The sequence below is a fragment of the Argiope bruennichi genome, chromosome 1 (genome assembly GCF_947563725.1).
Source record: "Argiope bruennichi chromosome 1, qqArgBrue1.1, whole genome shotgun sequence".
Lineage (NCBI taxonomy): Eukaryota > Metazoa > Arthropoda > Arachnida > Araneae > Araneidae > Argiope > Argiope bruennichi.
Genome location: NC_079151.1, coordinates 22,844,173 through 22,865,198, shown reverse-complemented (window position 1 = coordinate 22,865,198; position 21,026 = coordinate 22,844,173). Strand labels below are relative to the sequence as shown.

Below are 21,026 nucleotides of genomic sequence, written 5' to 3'. Positions count from 1 at the left end.
AATTTTTGCACACAGATAATTCTATATACTCTTAGAGAGACGCAGGCGTTAATGTACCTCTCTTTTTATTGATAAGCAAACAAAACATTATGTAATTATTTTTACTCTTTATTTAAAAATTCTTATCAACACAAAACAGATATTTACTTAAATTTCTGAATGTTTTAATGTTTGCATTCATAGTTTTGTGTACACAAAATTTGATTTTTCAAATTGATTTATTAATTTTTGTCTATCAACTACAAGAAACTTGTTTTTACTGAATAGTTATTTTCATAGTATTTTTTATAATATCTTAAATATTATGGGTATTTTATTTTTAAAGTTTTAATTCTTCAAATATTTTAAATGTCACTAGCAATTTTCTGTTGATTATTTACATTGATAATTGAAGTGTTCGTTGATTCTCATAAAAGGTTTCTATATAGAAATATGTCATTCTTTTGATTGGTAAGATAAAATGCTTCAAAGTTCATTTTCATAATCATTCAGAATCAAAACATTAAAGCCTTAAACAACCAAAAAAATATTTGTTTAATCGATATTAATAACATTTCGATATCGATATTAATAACATTTTCTTAGAGCCATTTGATTAAAATCACCGGAATTCACTGACTTATGATCCAAGATTCCTGAAATATTACTAAAGTTCTTTGTAAGCCTGCATATAAAATACTCAAAATTTTTATATTTTATATTCTTGGAATAACTTAAGTTAAATAAATCGTGATAATATATGCTATAAATAGACAAAATTAATGTACTGACATGGAATCAAAAGAATGACATATTAATACGTTGAGCAAAAAATGTGCTGTGATGGAGCAAAAGATTGCTATCGCTGCATGATTAAAAAATCTACATTTTTTAAAATCTTTTTCTGTATTAAATATCGTTTATTTTTAAAAAATCAAATAATAATTAATAATAAATACAATAATTAAAATTAGTAATACATAAATAAATGTCAATAAATTATTAAATATTTATAGTTAAAATAATAACATTAAATAAATTAAAAATGAATTTATTTTCTATACAATAATAACATTAGTACTTTTATTTGCATTCAGATTATGTTTTAAAATCTAGAATTATAAAATTGCATGTAACCATCTCTTTTAAAAGTGGATTACTCAGATGATGCCAACTTATTTCCACGGGTTCAATGCGACTAAATTTAACTGTTGTTTATATTTTGAAAACATTGACCATAAAAGTTATTTTTATGTTTATTATTTTTCACATGATACAATTTTTTCTTGAAAAAAGAGTTTTAATTTAAAAAAGATGTTTTACTTTTGGCCGCTACTAATGCAATTTTTTTCCATAGGAATTAAAAGTTTTAAGCAATTCTTTTGCTTCAGAATATTCTTTAAAATTGCATTTAATTTCTCTGATGTGAACTCTTGTAAAATTTGTTATTTAATAAATAAAATGTTTTATTTTCGTTGTATTTGATTTTTTTTCTGTGAGAAATAGGTCCTGATGGCACTGAATGATGGAATATCTTTTAATGCATGTGGGTTTCATATTACTGTGTAAATAATATTTTCATTTTTTATGTATTCTAGGATGGACAAAAGGCACCCCAAAATTAAGAGAAGATTTTGCATATTCTTACTAAGAGTAACTTTTTTTAGTACAAAATTTTAAATTCAGACGAAAATAAAAAAAAGAAGGTGCGGAATGTATACTATGTGCATACACAAAAGTATTTGTAATTTTAAAGTATGGAAAATACAACCTGAAAGATTTTCGCGTCTCAGTTCACTCAACAAGTTCACCCTATTCTATGAATGATAACATTTTATGAAAGATATCATGAAATATTTCTATGAATCAATGATATCATTTATTTATGAATGATTCATTCATTTTTATGACTGATATCTTTTCATTATTTCATCAATGAATTTTATAAAAAAATCACTGAATCTGTTCCAATATTTTTTGGAGGACTATATTTTTATTATTATTTTTATCTTGATATAGTTTTGGTAAACTATTTTTTTAAAACAAGAAGAAAACCAAATTTGCTTTAATTTTATAAAAACATCTTTATTTAACCTTAAAACGATTTGCAGATATATTTATCTCAATAAATCAGAACTAAAACTTAAGATAATAAGTTTCTACTAAAATATAGTATGCATCGTTTTTTAATTTATTTAAGACTATATCATGTTTTTGAAACAATTTTTACATTTGGAGCTCTAATTATTATTAAAAACTTAATTAAGTCTTATTATTAAAAAGGATTGAATTAATAAACATTCTTTTAATTCTTCAGTTTTTCGTAAGGCAGTTTAAAACTATTTTACAAAAGCATTTCGTTTAAATTTTTTTTCTGCATTTTACAAATTTGTGACACACATTTTTATAACTTTCTGAGGTGCAACGAAAAGTTAAAAATTATTTTTAAGAATTCAAATCCAGTTGAAAGTCTTTTAAAAATTATACAATTTCAAACACACTGAAATTCATATCTTGAAAAGATTTCTGTATTTCGAGAAGAAGCTTTCTACTTTTATTTTCTTTGATATGTAAATTTTTCTCAAAGGCATATAAATGTTTTGATAGCCGTAACCGAATTGAAAATTAAAAGATGCTAATTTCATATTCGGCTTTACCGCCGATATCAATTACTCTCATATATAAAAGCAGAACTCAGCTATATATTTTTTCCAAACTTCCATTTCTTCCTATGGATAATAACAAAAATATCATAATATTATTATATTATTACATAGCTAAAACAAAGAATGATGCAGACAATTATTATTGAAGAGCTGAACTTCGTAATTAATCTTGAAAATAAAGTTTTTTTTTATCGAAATGATAATTGTTCCAGAATTGTTAAGGAAATAATAATATCAAGATGTTGTTTTAAATAAATTGATTATATTTTTGTGAGTCCTAATATGAATGAATAACAAAACATAAAAGAAAATTATTACAGTTCATCTTGATGACTTAAAATATTTTTAGTAAGTGGAATTCGAATAATAAAAAGATAAGAAATTAAACAAAACTATATTCCTTAGATACTCTTATGTATTCTTATAATTCGTGAATTATAATTAATTAATAAAGCAAAGAAACTGATTATGATATATATTCTCTCAAAATAAAATAACGCAAAAAGGTTTGGAGATATTTATCATAATTAAATAAAACTGTCAGTTTGGTCTTTTTTGTGATTCTAACTTTCAATGCGTTTTTCATACTCATGGTAATAATTATATTTGCTTAAGGAAACGATATTATTATTACTTCATCTAATTACTATTAATTCTTCTAATTAATCGATTATTACTTCATCTAAATGTTTTTGTATAGTTAACCACTTAACTGTTTTTGTCGATAATAATCGTAATGGAAAAAGTATAATATTTTGAGTTATGACAAGTTTATTCAGTGACAGTTATATTATATATATATATATATATATATATATATATATATATATATATATATATATATATATATATATATATATATATAGTGTGTGTGCACGTGTGTGTGTTTCTGCACATTTAGATATGCATTTTCTAAAGAGATCGAAACAGTTAAATGGTTAACAGGAATAATCAGTCTGTGATTTAAAGATTTCTTTTTTTTTCTTCAATCTTATATTGACAAAACGTTTTAATAAGTAATTCGAAGCACCAAAAACATTAAAAAAAAATCAAAAAAGCATTTAATAATAATCACATCCTTTTACAATAAATTTCAGCACAATCATTTTTTTTAATATCCTTCTACTCAAATTTTTAGTTTAGAACAAACAAAACCAGCCATCTTGATTACAAAAAACAAAATTCTTCATCCAACTACTTTCCGTAGCGCATGTGTCCATAATCATCGAACTTCTTATGCGGTACTCCAGCGTTGCGGCCAAATCGCATGTGTCCGTAATCGTCAAACTGCCTCTTGCTGACGCTGTCAACGTCCTCGTCCTCGAAGTCCGTCGCTCCAACGTCTTGGGACGAGTCATCATTGTGTCGTCTTGCAAGGGAAGATGATGCATCCAGGGAACGTGCCAGAGCTAGAGAGTGGTGGTTGCCTCCGACATAGGGCATAACGAGGCGGGCCAATCTTTGGATTTGGGATGAAGGGTAGGCCGCGGCAGATAGGTGCAAGACGACCAAGACCAGACAGATAGTTTTCACGTGTTTCATGATTGGATAATCTGTAAAAAAACAATAATAATCTGCTTATATTAAAATCTAGCAAAATTATTGAAGAAACGGTATTCAATTTTGGAGGTCCATTTGGGTTTGTGAAGCTTAGTTGAATCATTCCAGTAATTGTATAAACATTTTTTTGAACAAATTATTATTTTTATAATTCATTCTCATTCTTCAAAAGTTGGAAAACTCAGAGTGGCTATCATATAATTGATTACGGCCGATGCAAGGTTGGAACTGACTTCAAACATTTGGAGCAATTCGATCGGTCCCCAGCCTTGGTTCCAAACAAATTGGTTCCAGTGATATTAAAATCATAGAATACTAGAAGCACTGAATAGTGGATGTAGCATCAAATATTTCTAACACTTCGATCATTCTTTAACTAAATTGTACAAGTTTGAATTCACGGAATGCCTGAAGCACTAACATATCTCTCTCTCTCGTTGAATATTTGCAATATCTCGATAACAAAGGTTTTGAATTGATTCATGTTTGTATTTCGTGTATGTATCAAATTGTAATTTCATGTAACACAATTTCCAATGCCCTGAGAAGAGCAGAAAAGAAACCTTTTTCATTGGCTGCTACCAAATAATACCAAATTTAATATTTATTGTCCTCTGTATTTAAATAGAAAAAAATTGTTGAAACTGTAGAAAACTGTAGAAAAAATTGTTCTGCTTGAAATATTTTATATGGACATCGCTAAAAACACGTTGTTTCAGAGGCTATTATGAAGCAGCCAATATTAAACTTCCAGCCCTTTTATCTCAATTTAGCTAAGACACCAACGAAATAGGGGAAACTATAAAGAAAGTAAAATATATTTTCACAACATTTTTTTTAAATTTAAATAGACCTAGCGAAGAAAGTAAAATCGGATGGTTTAACAGAACAAATAGTAGTTATGGTATGGTCAAATTTAATGCAAGTTTTAAAGCTATGACGTTTTGCAATGACGTTTTTGAATAATGAAGGCAATTTTTAAAAAGATCTTTAATAATTTCAAATAATTTGGAAATTTGGATTTAGTTTTAAAATTTTGATAATTTAGATATTACATACTAAATAATCTTGCTTATAAAAATTTATTTTATGTTTCAAACGTAGTTTCCATAAATTACTCAGTTACAATAATTGCAATTCAGATGTAAATTACTTATTTTATGCTTTGACTTTATTTTGTATTTTATTGTTTGACTTTATTTTAATATTTCATTGATATTTGAATAAATTTTAATGCAATAAAGAGTTTGAAACCGAGCTTTACATTTTAACCAACATTGAAATCAAATGCACTACGTATTCTTAATATCTTTACAATCACTGAGTAAAGAAATTGGCAGCTGCATAAAAAAAATATTATCAGACTTACATTGATGTAATAGAGTAAAAATGATTTGAAGAAATTCACATTTTTAAAATTCTCATTTTTGTCCAAAGAATATAAGCGTACAATTTTAACAAATGATGGCAGTTTAGAATTGCAATTCTTTAGAAAATTATTGATTTCTATTAGGCAAATCATATTTTAATTAAGAATAAAGGCAAAGTGATAAGACATCCTGGACAGCTCGAGTCAATTCCAATTTTTGGCTGATGGTATTTCAAACTTGGCAACCCGTTTTAAACGTTTAATTCTCTCTGAACTTGGATCTGAAAAAATTCTCTTTTCCGTCAATATAATACAGGTTCTCAAATTTTAACAAATAATGGCATTTTAAAATTGTAATTCCACAGAAAATTATTGATTTCCACACAGCGAATTCGCTCATTCATTAGGAACAATTGTAAAAGGATCAGATAGCTTGGATAACACGATTTAATTTCAATTTTTATAAGTTCAAACTTGGTGACCCTTGCTCTTTCCAATATTCTTTGATACAACTTTAAAAAAAAATTCATTTTATTTAGCCGTTTTTCCACTGGTATTTAATCCCATAATTTCTTTATTATTTTGCAGAATTAAATCATTTAAAATAAAAGTAATTGATTGCTATATTGTAAAACCTATGCAAAACTATCACCAGACTGAAAGAAATATTTTGAAGCTTAAGTGATTGACAGTGCTTTTAGGAATTTTAACGACGAAACAAAGAGAACCTACTGAAGCGCAGCTGCTTTCACATTTCTGAATATGAATTTAGAAAAGAAAGGATTATACAACGTTTCAAACAGCTTATATATTATTTTCTTCCGTTTAAGTTTGCAAAAGAAAGAAACAAAAAGATTAAGAATCCAAGAGAATCCTTTGCATTTTCAACTAGAATAATTTAATTTCATGTCCGATTCTTTTCTACTTCAAAGACTGATTCAATATTTGAAATAACTCTTGATTTCATTTGGAATTCACATTGAAAGGTTTCATAATTTTTATGAATACCATTTCCTAATGTTTTAAATTTAAAAAAAAATCTTGTATTTTAGCTTTCTGAAATTATTTATCAATCTTTTGGAATCAAAATTAAGTATACACGAAATTTTAAAAGCATTTTAATCAAGAAAATTCTTTCAAAACCACTTTTATTAAGCCATTTATATTTAAGCGCTTTAAAAGGCAATATTCTAATTTCTATTATAAAGCAAACGTTTATAACTTAAAAGGTTGTTATCCATTAAATATAATAAAAAAATAAATCGTCTTTATGGGAATATTTATATATCAAAAAACCGATTATACAAAAATGAAAAGCAATTCCTTTTACAGAACGTTTTATTAGCCAAAATCTAATCAGAGCTTTACAAAGTAGAAACATTTTATAGATTTTCTGAAGAACATAAAAACGTCAGTAAGAGAAACAAATAAAGAAAGCATAATAAGTGATATTGAAGTTAGATTAAATTAATAATAATATTTACGAAATCTTAGAATGGGAAATAATTTTGATATTCGAATAAAGATTCAGTTTAATATTGAATTAGAGTAATGTAAATATGCTTATTTTCATTTACATTAGCAAAACCTTCAATTTTTTTTCTTACTAAATCATCTTATTTTACTCGCTACATTTCTAACATTTATTTTACTCACTACATTTCTAAAGTAAGTTTTTCTATAGTAAGTAAAGTAAAAATTGTATATATACATTTTTTTTTTTCTATTCAAAACATTATTTTCGTGTTTGTTTTAGTTATATTAACTTTACCGTTTTAAAGCAACACTAAGGATATTTTAGGACGGAGCTCGTAATTTTGAGCCACGGGCAGATGACGAGGCAGACACCTAAGCTGGCAACTCTCTCCAAACTTCCACACCACACCAGTGGGATGATGTTTGGCCCAGATGGATTTAATATGCACTAGACCATTTACACGACAGTTCTTCGGCAGAATCGTGTTTCGAACCTGAAGCCCTCCGGCTCCCGTGGACAAAACCTTACCACCAGGCCACCGGGCTCTATTATTTTCGTGAAATGTGAAGATACAATATAAATAAATATAATTTGAAACACTTTTATTACTTGATTTAATTCAAGCCCCGTTTGACGTTACATGAGGGTAATTTTGTATAGAACTTTTTATTTTGATTCGTAATTAGATCTCGGGAACAACCAACAATTTAGAGTTGCAACCTTTTATTCCGTCATATTTCGGATATTTTGTACCTATTCCGCCCACATGAAAAATGCCGAGCTTTGAACCATCTCCTCACTCTCCTTTGCCATAAAAGCCAACGCGATTTTAATATTTTTTTGAATAGACAGATTTTGCTCAAAAAAATATCAGGATTATTAAAATAAATATCAAAGATGAGTTGTTACAATAATAAGTAAATATTTCAATTGCTGATTAACTTTTATTGAACAGCCCTTGAAGTTGCAGTAAAAATGCCATTTCCGTGTATCTTTTTCTTTCTATGAAATTAATGTATTTTATTATAAATGTATCATTCTTGCATTTTTTTAGCATTTAAGTTTTCATGTGCATATTTTCGTACTTGGGGTTATACGTAATCAATGTGCATTCCATTTCTTTCAACTTTTTTTCAGTCACATAGTCCTTACTTCAATAATAAATTATGAACATTTTGTAATCTTATGTATATTGTAGGAATACTTATTGAATAAATATATTTTGACTAAACAAAGTTATTATTAAAATGAATATTAAAAAAGAATTACTTCAATAATAAGTAAACATTTCGATTTCGAATTTTGTTGATTGTTTCTAAATAGAGCCTGAAGTTGTTACAATATTATATTAATATATTTTTTTGAATTGTATATAGTTAATGTTGTTTCACTGCAGTGGATTTCTTTTAACATTGAATTTTCATTTATCTACTTTTGCACTTGGAGTATTATCTTTATATAAACATTTTATTCAGAAACGCAACGGTCTTTTCATATTTTACAAACTTCTTTCTCAGCGTTTTATGTGCGTATGCTCGTAATTTATGCTCGTAAAAAATAAAGCTTAACTATAAGTAGCATTATCTAAACTTCGCATATTAGTAAGAATTGGATGTAGGTATAAAGTATGTGATCTATACTGTCAGTGTTAAGTTTTTTTTTCTCCCAATCATAAAATATATTAAATCCCAAACTTTTCTTTTTTTAGAAAGATATAAGTAATTTTATAAAAAAATTTTGACTTTGAGATATAAACAAAATATGTTTATAGTTTAAACTTTTTATAAATATTCAATAAAGTTCTATTGAGATTCATGTAACTTTTAGTGTTAGTGGTATCAAATATAAAATATTCGAAATAAATGGTTTTGTATTAAAAAAATTGCAAATATTTTCTTTAATATTATAGTTGATTGACCCATCATTTCTTTGGTGAAATATTTTAATTTTTTCAAATTTAATTATAGTTTTATTCTGCATTTCTTGAAAATAAGGCCGAATCTATGCGGTGTCAACTAGTCATTTTAGTAACAAGAAAATATTAATCAGGTGGCATATTCACTTCAAACTGTGATATGCTTGATGGAAATGCATTTCATGAATAATTTTCTTCTAAACATTTAAACTAGGATATATTCCTATTTCTTAAAATATTATAAAAATATTTAACAAATTATAAATGTGAAAAGGCAATAATACAATCAATTCAATCTAATCAGTAATCAATCCTAATCAAATCAATAATCCAATATCTGGAAATTATTTCGATTAAATATTTAAAAAAAAATATCCAAACACACAAGCGACTGAATTCTAAAAATCAATATTTTAACATGGATAACCTAAACTTACTTCTTGACAAGGAATTTAGCTAAAGCTAGCATTTTCAAGTAAGCTTTACACATTTTTGTACCTTATTTTAGAACAAGATCTTTCATTCTACAATGGTAATAAGGTATTCTATAATGGTACAATCTACAATTCTACAATCTTTCATTCTACAATGGTAATAGGGGTGTTATTACACTCCTTATTATATATATATATATATATATATATTCTCTATACTTTAAAAAAATAATTAAGCACATCAATAAGACTTATGTTTCTAATTTTTGAAACACGAATAACCTATAAATTGACCAGAGACGATTTTTTTTGTGCTGTCAATACTATATTCTGCACAGTAATAAAAATAAAATTAATTACAAATTATTTTTTAAAAATTGAATTTCTATATATTTTCAATTAAGAAGAATTTTAAAAGATGAAATTTTGAGAGCTAACTGAAATGTATGCGAGATTTAGAGAAAAATCATTATTAATTTAATGTTCTTTGCTTAAATCACATAATCAATTGCAAGCAATTAAGCCATGGGTGTACTGAAGCCTCTTAAATGCTATTTAAACTCAAATTGATGTGGCATACAGACTATTAAAATCCTTCATAAGCACTTAAAGCTATAGTACATTAAAATCCGTCACTACTGTTAATGATATTTAAATAATTACGAGAATCCCCAACTTCACCTACCCTGAGGTGAAACGGTATTATTTCTCTTAAAATTCCAAGGTGAAAGATATGAGCACATGAAGTCTCCACTATTAAAGTGGAATCGGCAGTACTCATAAATCACAGTTCTACCTCATTATTTAGGAGCAGTATTCCTCATAAAATATCAATTGCGACGTGTGTTGAATTACCGGTATTCAAAACAACCTGAGACTTAAAAATAACTGAATGTAGGGCAGGAAGTAAAATAGCTATCTTTTATTTCATGAAGAACTACATGCAAGTACATTCAAAAACTCTTTTAAAAAGGAGAAACCCCACTTCATTATTTCGATTCTTTAAAATGTATAACGAGGGAAAAAGAATTTTTCGCTGCTTTACGTTTCTTTCACTTGAACAGAAACTTTTTGAAATCTCTGCGGTTATTCTGTTATAAACATCGAATATTAATAAGTTTTTCTAATGAATATTTTGTGTCATAACACGAGAGAAATGTCAACAGACTTTTGTGACAGAAGGCTGTTCTTTTTTCACTAAATATTTTGTGGTATTTGAATCTAGAAAAAATTTTAAAAGCAGAGTTTTTTTTTTTTTGAAAGTGAATGTGAATGGATAATACTGAGCAGTAGTAAATATTTTCTTTTACATTTTGAAAAAGAATTCTTTTAATATAAACTGCTTTAAAATACCTTTCTCTTTCTTCTATTTCTTTCTTTTTTTCCCATCAAAGAGAAGGAGAAAGAAAGTTTAAAAAAACTATTTTCAATCAAAATTACTACCGAAACTAAAATATTTCGCCATTTTTTTGTAAATATTTTATGATTTCCTTACATTTAATTGTTGGGGCAGAATCTTTTCATTTCATGTAAAAGTTGAACAAAAATTATTTTAAGTATTCTTTTAACGAACGGAATCACAATTTGCCTTTCATCACTTCACATTTGATGCATTTAATGCAATATTCTCACTTCTTTTCGTATACGTGTTTAAAATTTTCTAATATAAGGGTAATATCATTGAAAAAATGTACATTATTACTATCTATAATTTTTTTTCATTTTCTTTTTTGATTGTATGTATTTTACATTTTTATGAGAACATACAAATTTTTCTTTTATGATTTGTGAGAAGAACAGCAACAGAAATCATGTTGCCAATTGTTTCTGTATTAGATAATGAAATTCATTTTCCAAGTAAATCATCAATAAACTACCGCTCGACTAAAAGGAACAAAATTAAAAGCATGGGTTTCAGGAAACAATACTACACATAAAATGAAGTAATAAGATCTGATTAAACTGGATTGTTAAGTGGTAATAAAAACAATTTAATATTCCAATAGAATGTCGCAATTTGTATTATTAAATATTAAGGGGAAAATTAAATTAGGACATTTATCTTACATTTAAAATTAAGAAGAGAATTAGAGAATGCAAAATTCAGCATGGAAATTCAGTGTATTCTCCATGGCATTTCCGACCAGATGAACGCATTAACTGAACCCTTTATTATTATTTTAGTAAACGGCATTTCACATATGCCATTTTAAATAATGAATACGATTCTTATGTGATATTTCAGAATTATTCCTACAATTCCAGTTAGAATAAAAATCTTCAACAACATTTTGATTAAAGTAGCAATAAAAGAAATATCGGAAATTTTCAATTTTATAGTAATGTCAACTTTAGCACACAGTTACATTAAATTCTATGTGTAGTCAAACATAAGTAACACAATTATTTGAAATAAGAATGTTATTTTGCGTTTCAAAATTTCCTCTGAGAGATTATTATTTTTCCATTCGAACAAAAATCTGTCGAAAGAAAAAAAAAGTAAAGAGCTGTAAATTATTGAGATTGAATCCTTCCAAACACCTAACAAAGTTGCTTTTCAGAATTGAAAAAGGTCAGAAAAAAGTATAGGATAATGTATGATTATTCAGTCGAAAAGAAACGAAAGAAAGAAATGCAGAAATCGCTGGAAAAAGCAATATTAGAAAGATTTAGAAGAGCTCGAAATCCCCGAGTTGCACTTTCGAGCAATACTCTGAGGTTCACAGCTTTAAAATAGAACAATGAATCGCACTTTTCTATTCTTGAAGCGAAAACGGAAGAAAGAGTTATTTGACAATCTGTTTGGTTCCCAGATTTATTCGTCTTATCAAGGAAAAAATACGCGTTAAGAATATAGTGATAAAGAACGGAAAAATTATAATATTTAGAAAGTAACCCACAAATCAGCAAATTTATTTTACAAAAATATGTTCATTTCATAGAAATTTCGTGAAAAATGGACATAATCGATTTAAAAATTCCAGTTATTAAACAATTATTTTATAATTGGTTATTAAATAAATTTACAAATGATAAGCAATAGAATTATAAATTAAATGCATAATTTTTTGCAGATGTAACCAAAAACGATTCTCATTATTTAGAGAAGCTAGAAGATTTTTTTTCTTAAAAAGGTTTTTTGTAAATTTTTACTGCTTTCTTGATATGCTTCATATTTTCAAACTTTAATCCATAATCTATTTTTCTCACTCCTTTTCTGACATTCTAGAGCTATAAAATTATGTATAGTTTATGTTCATGAAAATAAGACAATTTTAATCCTTTTTTAAATTTAATTATTAATTGATAAATCTCAAAATTTTATTTAGATTTGATTCAATACTAGCGGTCTATCTGGAGTGAATTTGAGGAAAAATAATTTCTTATTTTAAATAAATATTATGGTAGTGAACTATAAACATAATGAAAAGCAAAAAGTAGAAAAAAATAGAAATGTCTTCTAAAGATTTTCTTATTAATACACAAAATAACTTTTGACCGGAAATGTGGATCAATAAGAAAAATTTGTGAAACCTCAAAATGTTGAAAAAATGCAATGTGGAAATTAAGCCACAATAAATTTTAAAAAAATTGGAAGATTTTAAATGAATTAAAAATTTATCTTTATTAAAATTACAATTATAATTATTTAGTTTACCTATATTAGCTTCTCATGATTTTTTTTTGTTTTGATTCTCGGAATTTGAATGAAAATATTTTCGCATTTATAGTAAACCAATGGCTGCGAAATTTTAGCTCTTTCATTTATGTAAAAATCTCTGGCTATTTTTTAGAGGTGCGGTAAGGTATGAAACCATTTCATGATGTTCACGAAAGGAAAGCAAAGATGGGCCATCCTCCCATAATACTGCATATATACAGGTAGTTATCAAAATAATGGAAACACCTGTGAATAAATGTGGCATTTTTTAATGCGATTCGTAAGCATTAAGATGTAATAATAGCCACAAGTGTTTTTTTTATAAATAGCAATACATATATCTGATAGTATGTGTTAGCTTTATCGGTCATTCTTGGATTATTTTTTTTTCAATATTGTAAAATGTCGGACCTCTCGGATTTTCAAAGAGGCCAAATTGTAAGAGACCGTCTAGCGGGATCAAATGTGACCGAAACATCCCAACTTTTAGGCGTTTCCCAAGATGCAGTGTCTAAAGTCATGACAGCATACACACAGCGCGGCAATACGAGACCGGCGAAGTAAAACAATGTGCGGAAAGAGAAACTAAGTGAAATAGATTGATGGATATTGAGGGATTGTAAAGTCTAAAAAGCTAACAACTGCAATAAAATTGACCGCAGAGCCCAATACGTATCTGGATTCTTCTGTGTCAGTGATTACAGTTAGAAGGTACCTTCATAAACAGAACATTTCTGGAAGAGCAGCAATTCGCAAGCCATTTGTGACAGATGTTAATGGCAAACATCGTCTACAGTGGTGTCACACTCACATAACCTGGTCGAATGATAAATGGAAGAAAGTAATATGGTTTGACGGAGTGTTTCACACTTTTCCTTACAAAAGGAGGGGTGGACGTTTCGAGAATCCCTGCACAAGCGTATGATCGTGATTGTCTCCTTCCAAATGTCAAGCATGTAGGTGGATCTGCCATGATGTGGCAACCATATCGTTGTTTTGGACCAATCATAACCCTGAAAGGGAGGACCACTGGTTCCTGCAAAAGATGGATTTTTCCAGGATGATAATGTACTTATCCATGCAGAGAGACTTGTCCAATCATGGTTTGCTGAACATGAAGATGAACATCTGCCGTGGCCCCCACAGTTTCCTGACCTCCATATAATTGATTCATTATGATCTATTTTAGAGCGTTCAATATGGAATCGATATCCTCCACCGCCATTTCTCCCAGAAGTTTCACAATATTTCCAGGAAGAATGCTGCAATATTCTTCTGAACACTATTCAACACTTATATGAATCAATTCCTACGCAAACACAAGCTTTATTATATACCAAAGACAATCCTACACCGTACTAATAAAGGATTCTTTATAAATGTAAGGTGTTTCCATTATTTTGATAACCATCTTTATTTAATATTTAGATATTACTTATTGCATCATTAATGTTAAAAAACTACCAGAAACGTAATATATTATTGCTAATATTCTGTTACACTATTCCACATAAAGATGTTGGCAAAAATATTTATAGGTAATGACTTATTAGAATCTGTTGTCTCCCACAGAATATCATTTATCTTTATAGAATCTGTTTAATCCCCTTCTGTTGGTTCCGTTTTTCTATGTAGGGTAACAGTCCTTTTCAGTCCGAGTTTACTTACCAATTTCGAGAAAATATTTTTTTGCATATTAGCTTTCTTTCATACGGAGAAGAAAGAAGACAAGAAAGAAATTCATTACCAGAAATGCATCGGCCGCAGGGACCATATATCATATTAGTAGGGACAACTGTAACAAGAAAGATACCATCCATTTTATATGAGGATTCTACCGAATATAATTTTCCCATTTGCTTCGGCTAATATTTTTTTCTTTAAGCTAAATGAGAATGCGTTTTCGTCTCTTTCGTTTACTGTTCTATGGAATGCATTCAGTCTATCCCTATATATGCCACTTGTTGAACGCATTCGTTTTTTTTTTTTTTTTCAATTTTTTCTGGAAAATCCTAATTTTCTAATGACTTGAGAACAGAGGAACATGTATTGCAGCATGGTGAGCAAATCGGCGTGTACGTTTTGAACTATTCGTGAAAGTAGTGTAATATAATTATCAAATATATATAAATTCAGCGTTTTCACTCTTGCAATAGTATCTTGCAAACGAATGTATGCTCATCTGAAAATAAAGAACTTTCTTTGTTGGCCTAAAGAAATAAAATATTTTGCTTTCAAGTTTCGTTTATAGGTTCGCGATAAATTGTTGATAAGATACTCTAGAGGACAGATGGTACTTCCATTTTCATTTTCAGCATAATTGTGATACTCTGTAAATAAAATTCTATAAAGAATACTGGTACAAAACTTTTTCTACAACAAAATACCGTCGATCATTCATAATAACGTAATGCATTTAATCGCTATAGTTCAGCAGCTTGCTTGCTTGCTGTCTAACCCTCTCCAAATCTCGTATTTGTCGGCGACTCCGACTCCTCTCACACACGACTTCTGACGATACACACGACTTCTACTGCAGCTTGATGGTGCCCGTCTTTTATAGTTCCGGGAAGCGGGGCTTGAATCTTCAGACCAATCAGGGCGTACCTTGGTGTACCTCGGTTCTTAGTGGATGGATCGTAAAAGTTCTCGAACTTTCCAGTATTATCCATTTAGTCGCCAAACTCGCCAAATGGTCGCCAAGCTTAGCACGCACAGGACAAATCTTTCAAAGGTTTTAACGGTTTTTCCCAGGATGACACTATTCGTGCCGGGTAGCAAAATTAGATTTATAGCAACACTTTCTTGTTTTTAGGTTTAAGTATCAGGGGATCTGTTTATTGCAAGATGAAGTGATATTCTTAACCGCCATCCTAAAAAAAAAAAATACATTGCAGAGCGCCGAATGATCTCCAACTTTCAGGAATGTGTCATCTCATGAGTATTATAGTGCCAAGTGTTTCTTGGTCATTTTCAAACATGACAAATAATACTTCATTTAAAGCTGGAACAGTGAACCTCCATAAGCGCTTCTCAAATGGTGTATTTTCTCTTCTTACGATAAATATTTATTTTTCAAAGAACTGCGTCGAATTTTTTCTCACAAAGCAATGGCTGCAATTGTGTGAAATGACGAGAACAAAATCAGAAATTATCTTGCATTTCTGATAAATCCTTAGTCCAATGTTTCTCAAATAAATATGCGGAACTTTGGATCATCGTTTCATCTTCAAAAAATGACAATAAAGATGACTTCGAAAGGTATGAAACTTCTTTCACCTCAATTTGAGTTTCTCAAAATAATGTCATTGGAAAATAGACATTTTAATCCCTAATAGGCTTTAAGGATAATTTAGCTACTGCGTTTTGGCAAATAAAAGGACCAGTAAAGATTATTCGAGAGAGATATGAACCACAGGTTGGCGAATTTTTCCACTAAGCAATATTTTCCGGGTAACTCATGGTAACTCTCACTTACAGTAATTGTTCGTAGTTTAAGGTTTCCTTTTCTAATTTGGTGTTTCCATTAAAGTCTTCTCTTCAGATTGCATCAAAACAAGTTTGAACTCCTAAAAGTTTTCGAGCATATTAACTATTGTCTTCATTATCACTTATTGTACTTTATGTTAAGATTGACTCTCAAAAGTATTTGTAATGCATCATAAATGTACAATAACAATAAATAAATATATAATGAAGTATATATCGAGGCGAAATAAGATTTTCCAAACTTTCACAGGATGAAATGCCAACGGGCTTTAAACACAGGAAGAAAACATTTTTATAGACAGAATTCGAAGTTGTTGACTTTCTACTACTTTAAAAAATATATTCAAGATGAGTCTCTCCTCTTTCTTTCGCACGTTTTATAATAAGTTTTGAATGAAAAGGAGACAAACATTTGATACCCATCAAGGTTAAAAAATTAAAAGTTTATATCAAACTTTGATTATTTACTTAAACTGCTATCAAATAGTTTTCAAATATAGCGATGTTTCATATAAATACTGATAATGCAGAAAGATCAAATAATCATCGCATAAATATTTGATAAAATCAAGACATACTTAAATAGCAACAAGAAAACATTGAAATAAAGAAATGAGATGGCGCCAGTTTCAAATAATTGCTCGATTTTCATGGCATGAATATAATTTTATGCAAAATATTTTAAATATAAAAAAAACACTTTATAAAATATAATGCATAAAATTCTCATCCGATTCTTTTTTTTTAGATTAAAACAAAAAAAACATTAGTTGAATCAAGCGATTTTTAAAAACGGGTTAAAACTTATTTTTCAAAATATTTATTAATAAATAATAACACAAAATTTAATAAAGAAACAGATGGCAACACGAAAGAAAATAAAATAGTTTTACAGATATTTCAAACTTCCATTAAATAGGAATTCTAAATCTAAAGATATAGTAAAATATTATTAATATTTTAAATTTTCACTTTTATTTATATAGATTAAATTATTTGCTTACATTTGAAACGTTATTCACATATATTTTATGCTGAAAATAATATTAATTTTCTATGAAAAAACATTTTCTAACTTGTGACTAATTTTACAAAAACTTTGATTCAGTTTATAGAGTTTTGCCGAAACGAACGACAAGAATGTTGCTTATAATGAGTATGCACTATAGAAATATTGTTTTAAATTAATAAAAAATATTTTAATTATAATTTACATCATTTTAAATTTACCTAATGCTTCATAATATTTGTGATCAAAATTTAAAGAAATTATGCTGAGAAATTTGGTTTAGTTTGGTTATATTAACGTCCTGCTTTAAAGAAACACTAGGGCTATTTTGGGATAGACCTCCTAATTTGAAACCGCTGTCAGACGACGAGGATGACCCTGAGCTGGCACTCCCTTTCCATACCACAACAATCGTTTTGTCCGGATTGATGTAGCGTACACCATGGCTACTGACAGGACGGTTCTTTTGTGGAATCGGGCCTCAAACCTCAAACCCCCTAGTTCCGAAGCCGAGATCTTACCACCGCGGCCCGCTGAGAAGTTTGGATTTCGATATCATGCGAAATAATTGGCATTTTGCTTTGATTTGTATAGATTTATTTAGATATATGTATAAATTTGTATCATGCCATAATTCTGCATCAAAAATGGTGAATTGTACACCTTCTTTCTTAGATATCCTAGATGTTAAATTCTAACGACTCGACTATAACATTGCTGGCTTAAAAGCTCGTTTTACTTCAAGTAAATGAATACTATAGCAATTATTAATCAATAAAAAGTAAAATATATTATATACTAGTTAGAGCTCTGCATATTATTTGCATATTGGCTCAACAGTCTTCTATTATTTAGCATGAAAATTTAATTTTACATGAATAGGATTTGTAGGTGTAGCGCATAAGCTCATTATATTTAAAGTCTCTTATAAAACGCTTAGTTCTAGAGCTGGAGGTCGAAAAGAGCTGATTACTCTAGCTATATTATGAAGTCAATTATTTACGATATTGAACAGATAATCCAAAGTAACACTGAGTTTGACTGAGCGACAAATCTCAGAGTGGAATATAGATTTAGTAGTTTAACATAGTCTGGTGAGATATTTAATAGTCTCATTACTTGTGCTGAGATTATAATTTTTGTAAATCCACTCAAACACAGTATAGTTATAAAATATTTTTCTAAGGCATAGTATATTACCGATTCATATTTATGATAAAACTGCTTACATATCTTCGAAAGTTTTATCTTCGTCAGTAATGGATTAACTCACAGAATTAAAATTAATGCATATTTTGTCTAATTTCTTATAAAAAATAGTTTGTTTAAATAAATATTTATAAAAAATTATTTAAAAACACACTTTTATTAGTATACTAAATGGCGTTTTTTGTTTTAATGATTAAAATTTTAAAATTGGTTTTTAAAATATTAATTACTATTTTCTATTGTGTAATTTTGTTTCTTAAACTCCTTTACACGTAACGATATTGTTAAGTAACAAAAATATAGATTTAATTAATGATTAATATATAATTAATTTCTGGAAAAATTAATATGTATAATCGCTAAAAGTGCATAATATTTCAAATTTTTTAGAATATTAAAATATAGGAGAGAAATTAATTACAAAATTATATCCACAAAAACAGGTATTAAATCTAGCTACATTAAAATGGTTAAAAATGAATTTGGGCTTATGTTATAGAATGATGGATTACGAATTAAATGGGTCATAATATTAACAATTGTTTTTTCCACACTTTTTTTATTTATTCAGCATATTATTAATCCCACAGGAGTGCACCACAGGAATGGGTAATGAAAAGCTTTTTGTATGACCCTAATATATGTAAAAATGGTAGGGGATCAGCTATCCCCTATCAGTGACGGGATGCGCTGCCTTAGGAAGAGCTGAACCGCAGTGGACCTTAGAATCCAACCTTAGTTACCATCTGTCGCAACTTCTGGTCATTCAAATTTATCCATGTGCCACTCTATGATTATCCCAATATTAAACTTCATCGGAGGCACCTGAAATGCGAATGAGAAGCTTTCTGCATGGTGATTGGTTCTTGCTTTAGTATTGCGTAAAATAATGGGATGAGGTCAAATTACCTCTACTCCGAAATAGGACGTATATTTTCACGAGGGATTGTAGTGTGGTCGGTGAGGACCATTAGAACTCAACCACAATTCCTATCGCAGTGCTGCCGTGACTTTTGCTATAAAAATATCACGGATACTTAGTGTGTTTGTGTGAGGGGGAGTAGGTAGTTTCATTGTAGTTATCCTCACATCAACATGAAGAGTTTATTTCTACATTCAGTTTTAGTTAATTTATTATGCTAAATGAATTTTTCGAAAATTCTCTAAGTTTTCCCTTTAATTCAAAATTTATTGTTTATTTCAGTACTTTAAAATGGAATCTGAATTTTTAATTTTAAAGAATCAATATTTCATTTACAAATTTTTATTCTGTATTTCCGTTTAATTTTAAATTGACCGAAGAAGAATGTTTTCGAACAAAATGCAATGCTGAAAAAAAATCTATTTAAGCGATTTAATTAAAAAGCAATACATACTATAATAATTGAAAAAAATGGGAGTCATTGTCTAAAAAATGTAGTTTCCTTTGCAACTTTAAGATAAAATAACTGGGAATTAATTTTTTTTTATCATCATCATTATTATATGTATATATAAAGAACGCATTAAAAAAAAAGACAAAATAAACTGTAAACGATTTGGAATGATAATTATTGCTGGCGGACAACCTTTTTTTCTGTATTAAAGCTTAAAATATAATTTAAAATCGTTTTAAATGAAAGGTTATTTTTTTCCCATCAGAGAAACAGCATAGCACATTTTTTTTTTTTTTTTTGTCAGAATCGGGGTCTAGCCTTCTGTATTTTACCGATATGAAAATTTACGTATCGAAAATCGTTGATGGGGTGGTAGAATTTCAGAAAAAAGCGTGATCCAACAAATGCTTTCTGTCAAACCGAACAATTGTATTTTATAGCAATGCTGTCAATTATCCTTATCACTGTTTTATAGGCAGCTTTAAAATTATTGGAAATGTTCCAAGCCCGCTAAATGGATTCTATTCAAAGCCGTATAAGAATGAAGGCATATTTCTCGCGTCATGAAGATACCAGAAGATGCTTTCAAAAGAAATATCTTGCAGGAGTAGCAAATATTCATATAAATCGATTAGAGTGGAATATGCAGTTAATATAGGACTCTCCCTTTCGAACCACCATTCTGATTTTTCAAAGTATATGGGTGCCAAATTCGGAAGTTCTGAGTTCAATGTTTATAATGTAGGGTGTCAATGGAAATCCAATTTTAATATCAACTAGTGGCTTTTGAGAATCTGAAGCATTCGTTCCATTCAATTTCAGATAAATCGTTTAGAGCAATCGCAACGAGTTTTACGAGTATTTCAGATTGATTTTTTTTTA

General features: G+C 28.4%; 1 protein-coding gene across 1 annotated transcript in view; it reads right to left on the bottom strand.

Moving 5' to 3' along the window:
• Positions 1–3,723: 3,723 nt before the first annotated feature.
• LOC129970522 (uncharacterized) overlaps positions 3,724–21,026 on the bottom strand; it is a 135,502-nt gene continuing 118,199 nt past the window's right edge. The window contains exon 2 of the mRNA XM_056084466.1: positions 3,724–4,198. Coding sequence (XP_055940441.1) covers positions 3,840–4,198 — 359 coding nt within the window. The 3' untranslated portion in view covers positions 3,724–3,839. The remainder of the gene's footprint in view (positions 4,199–21,026) is intronic.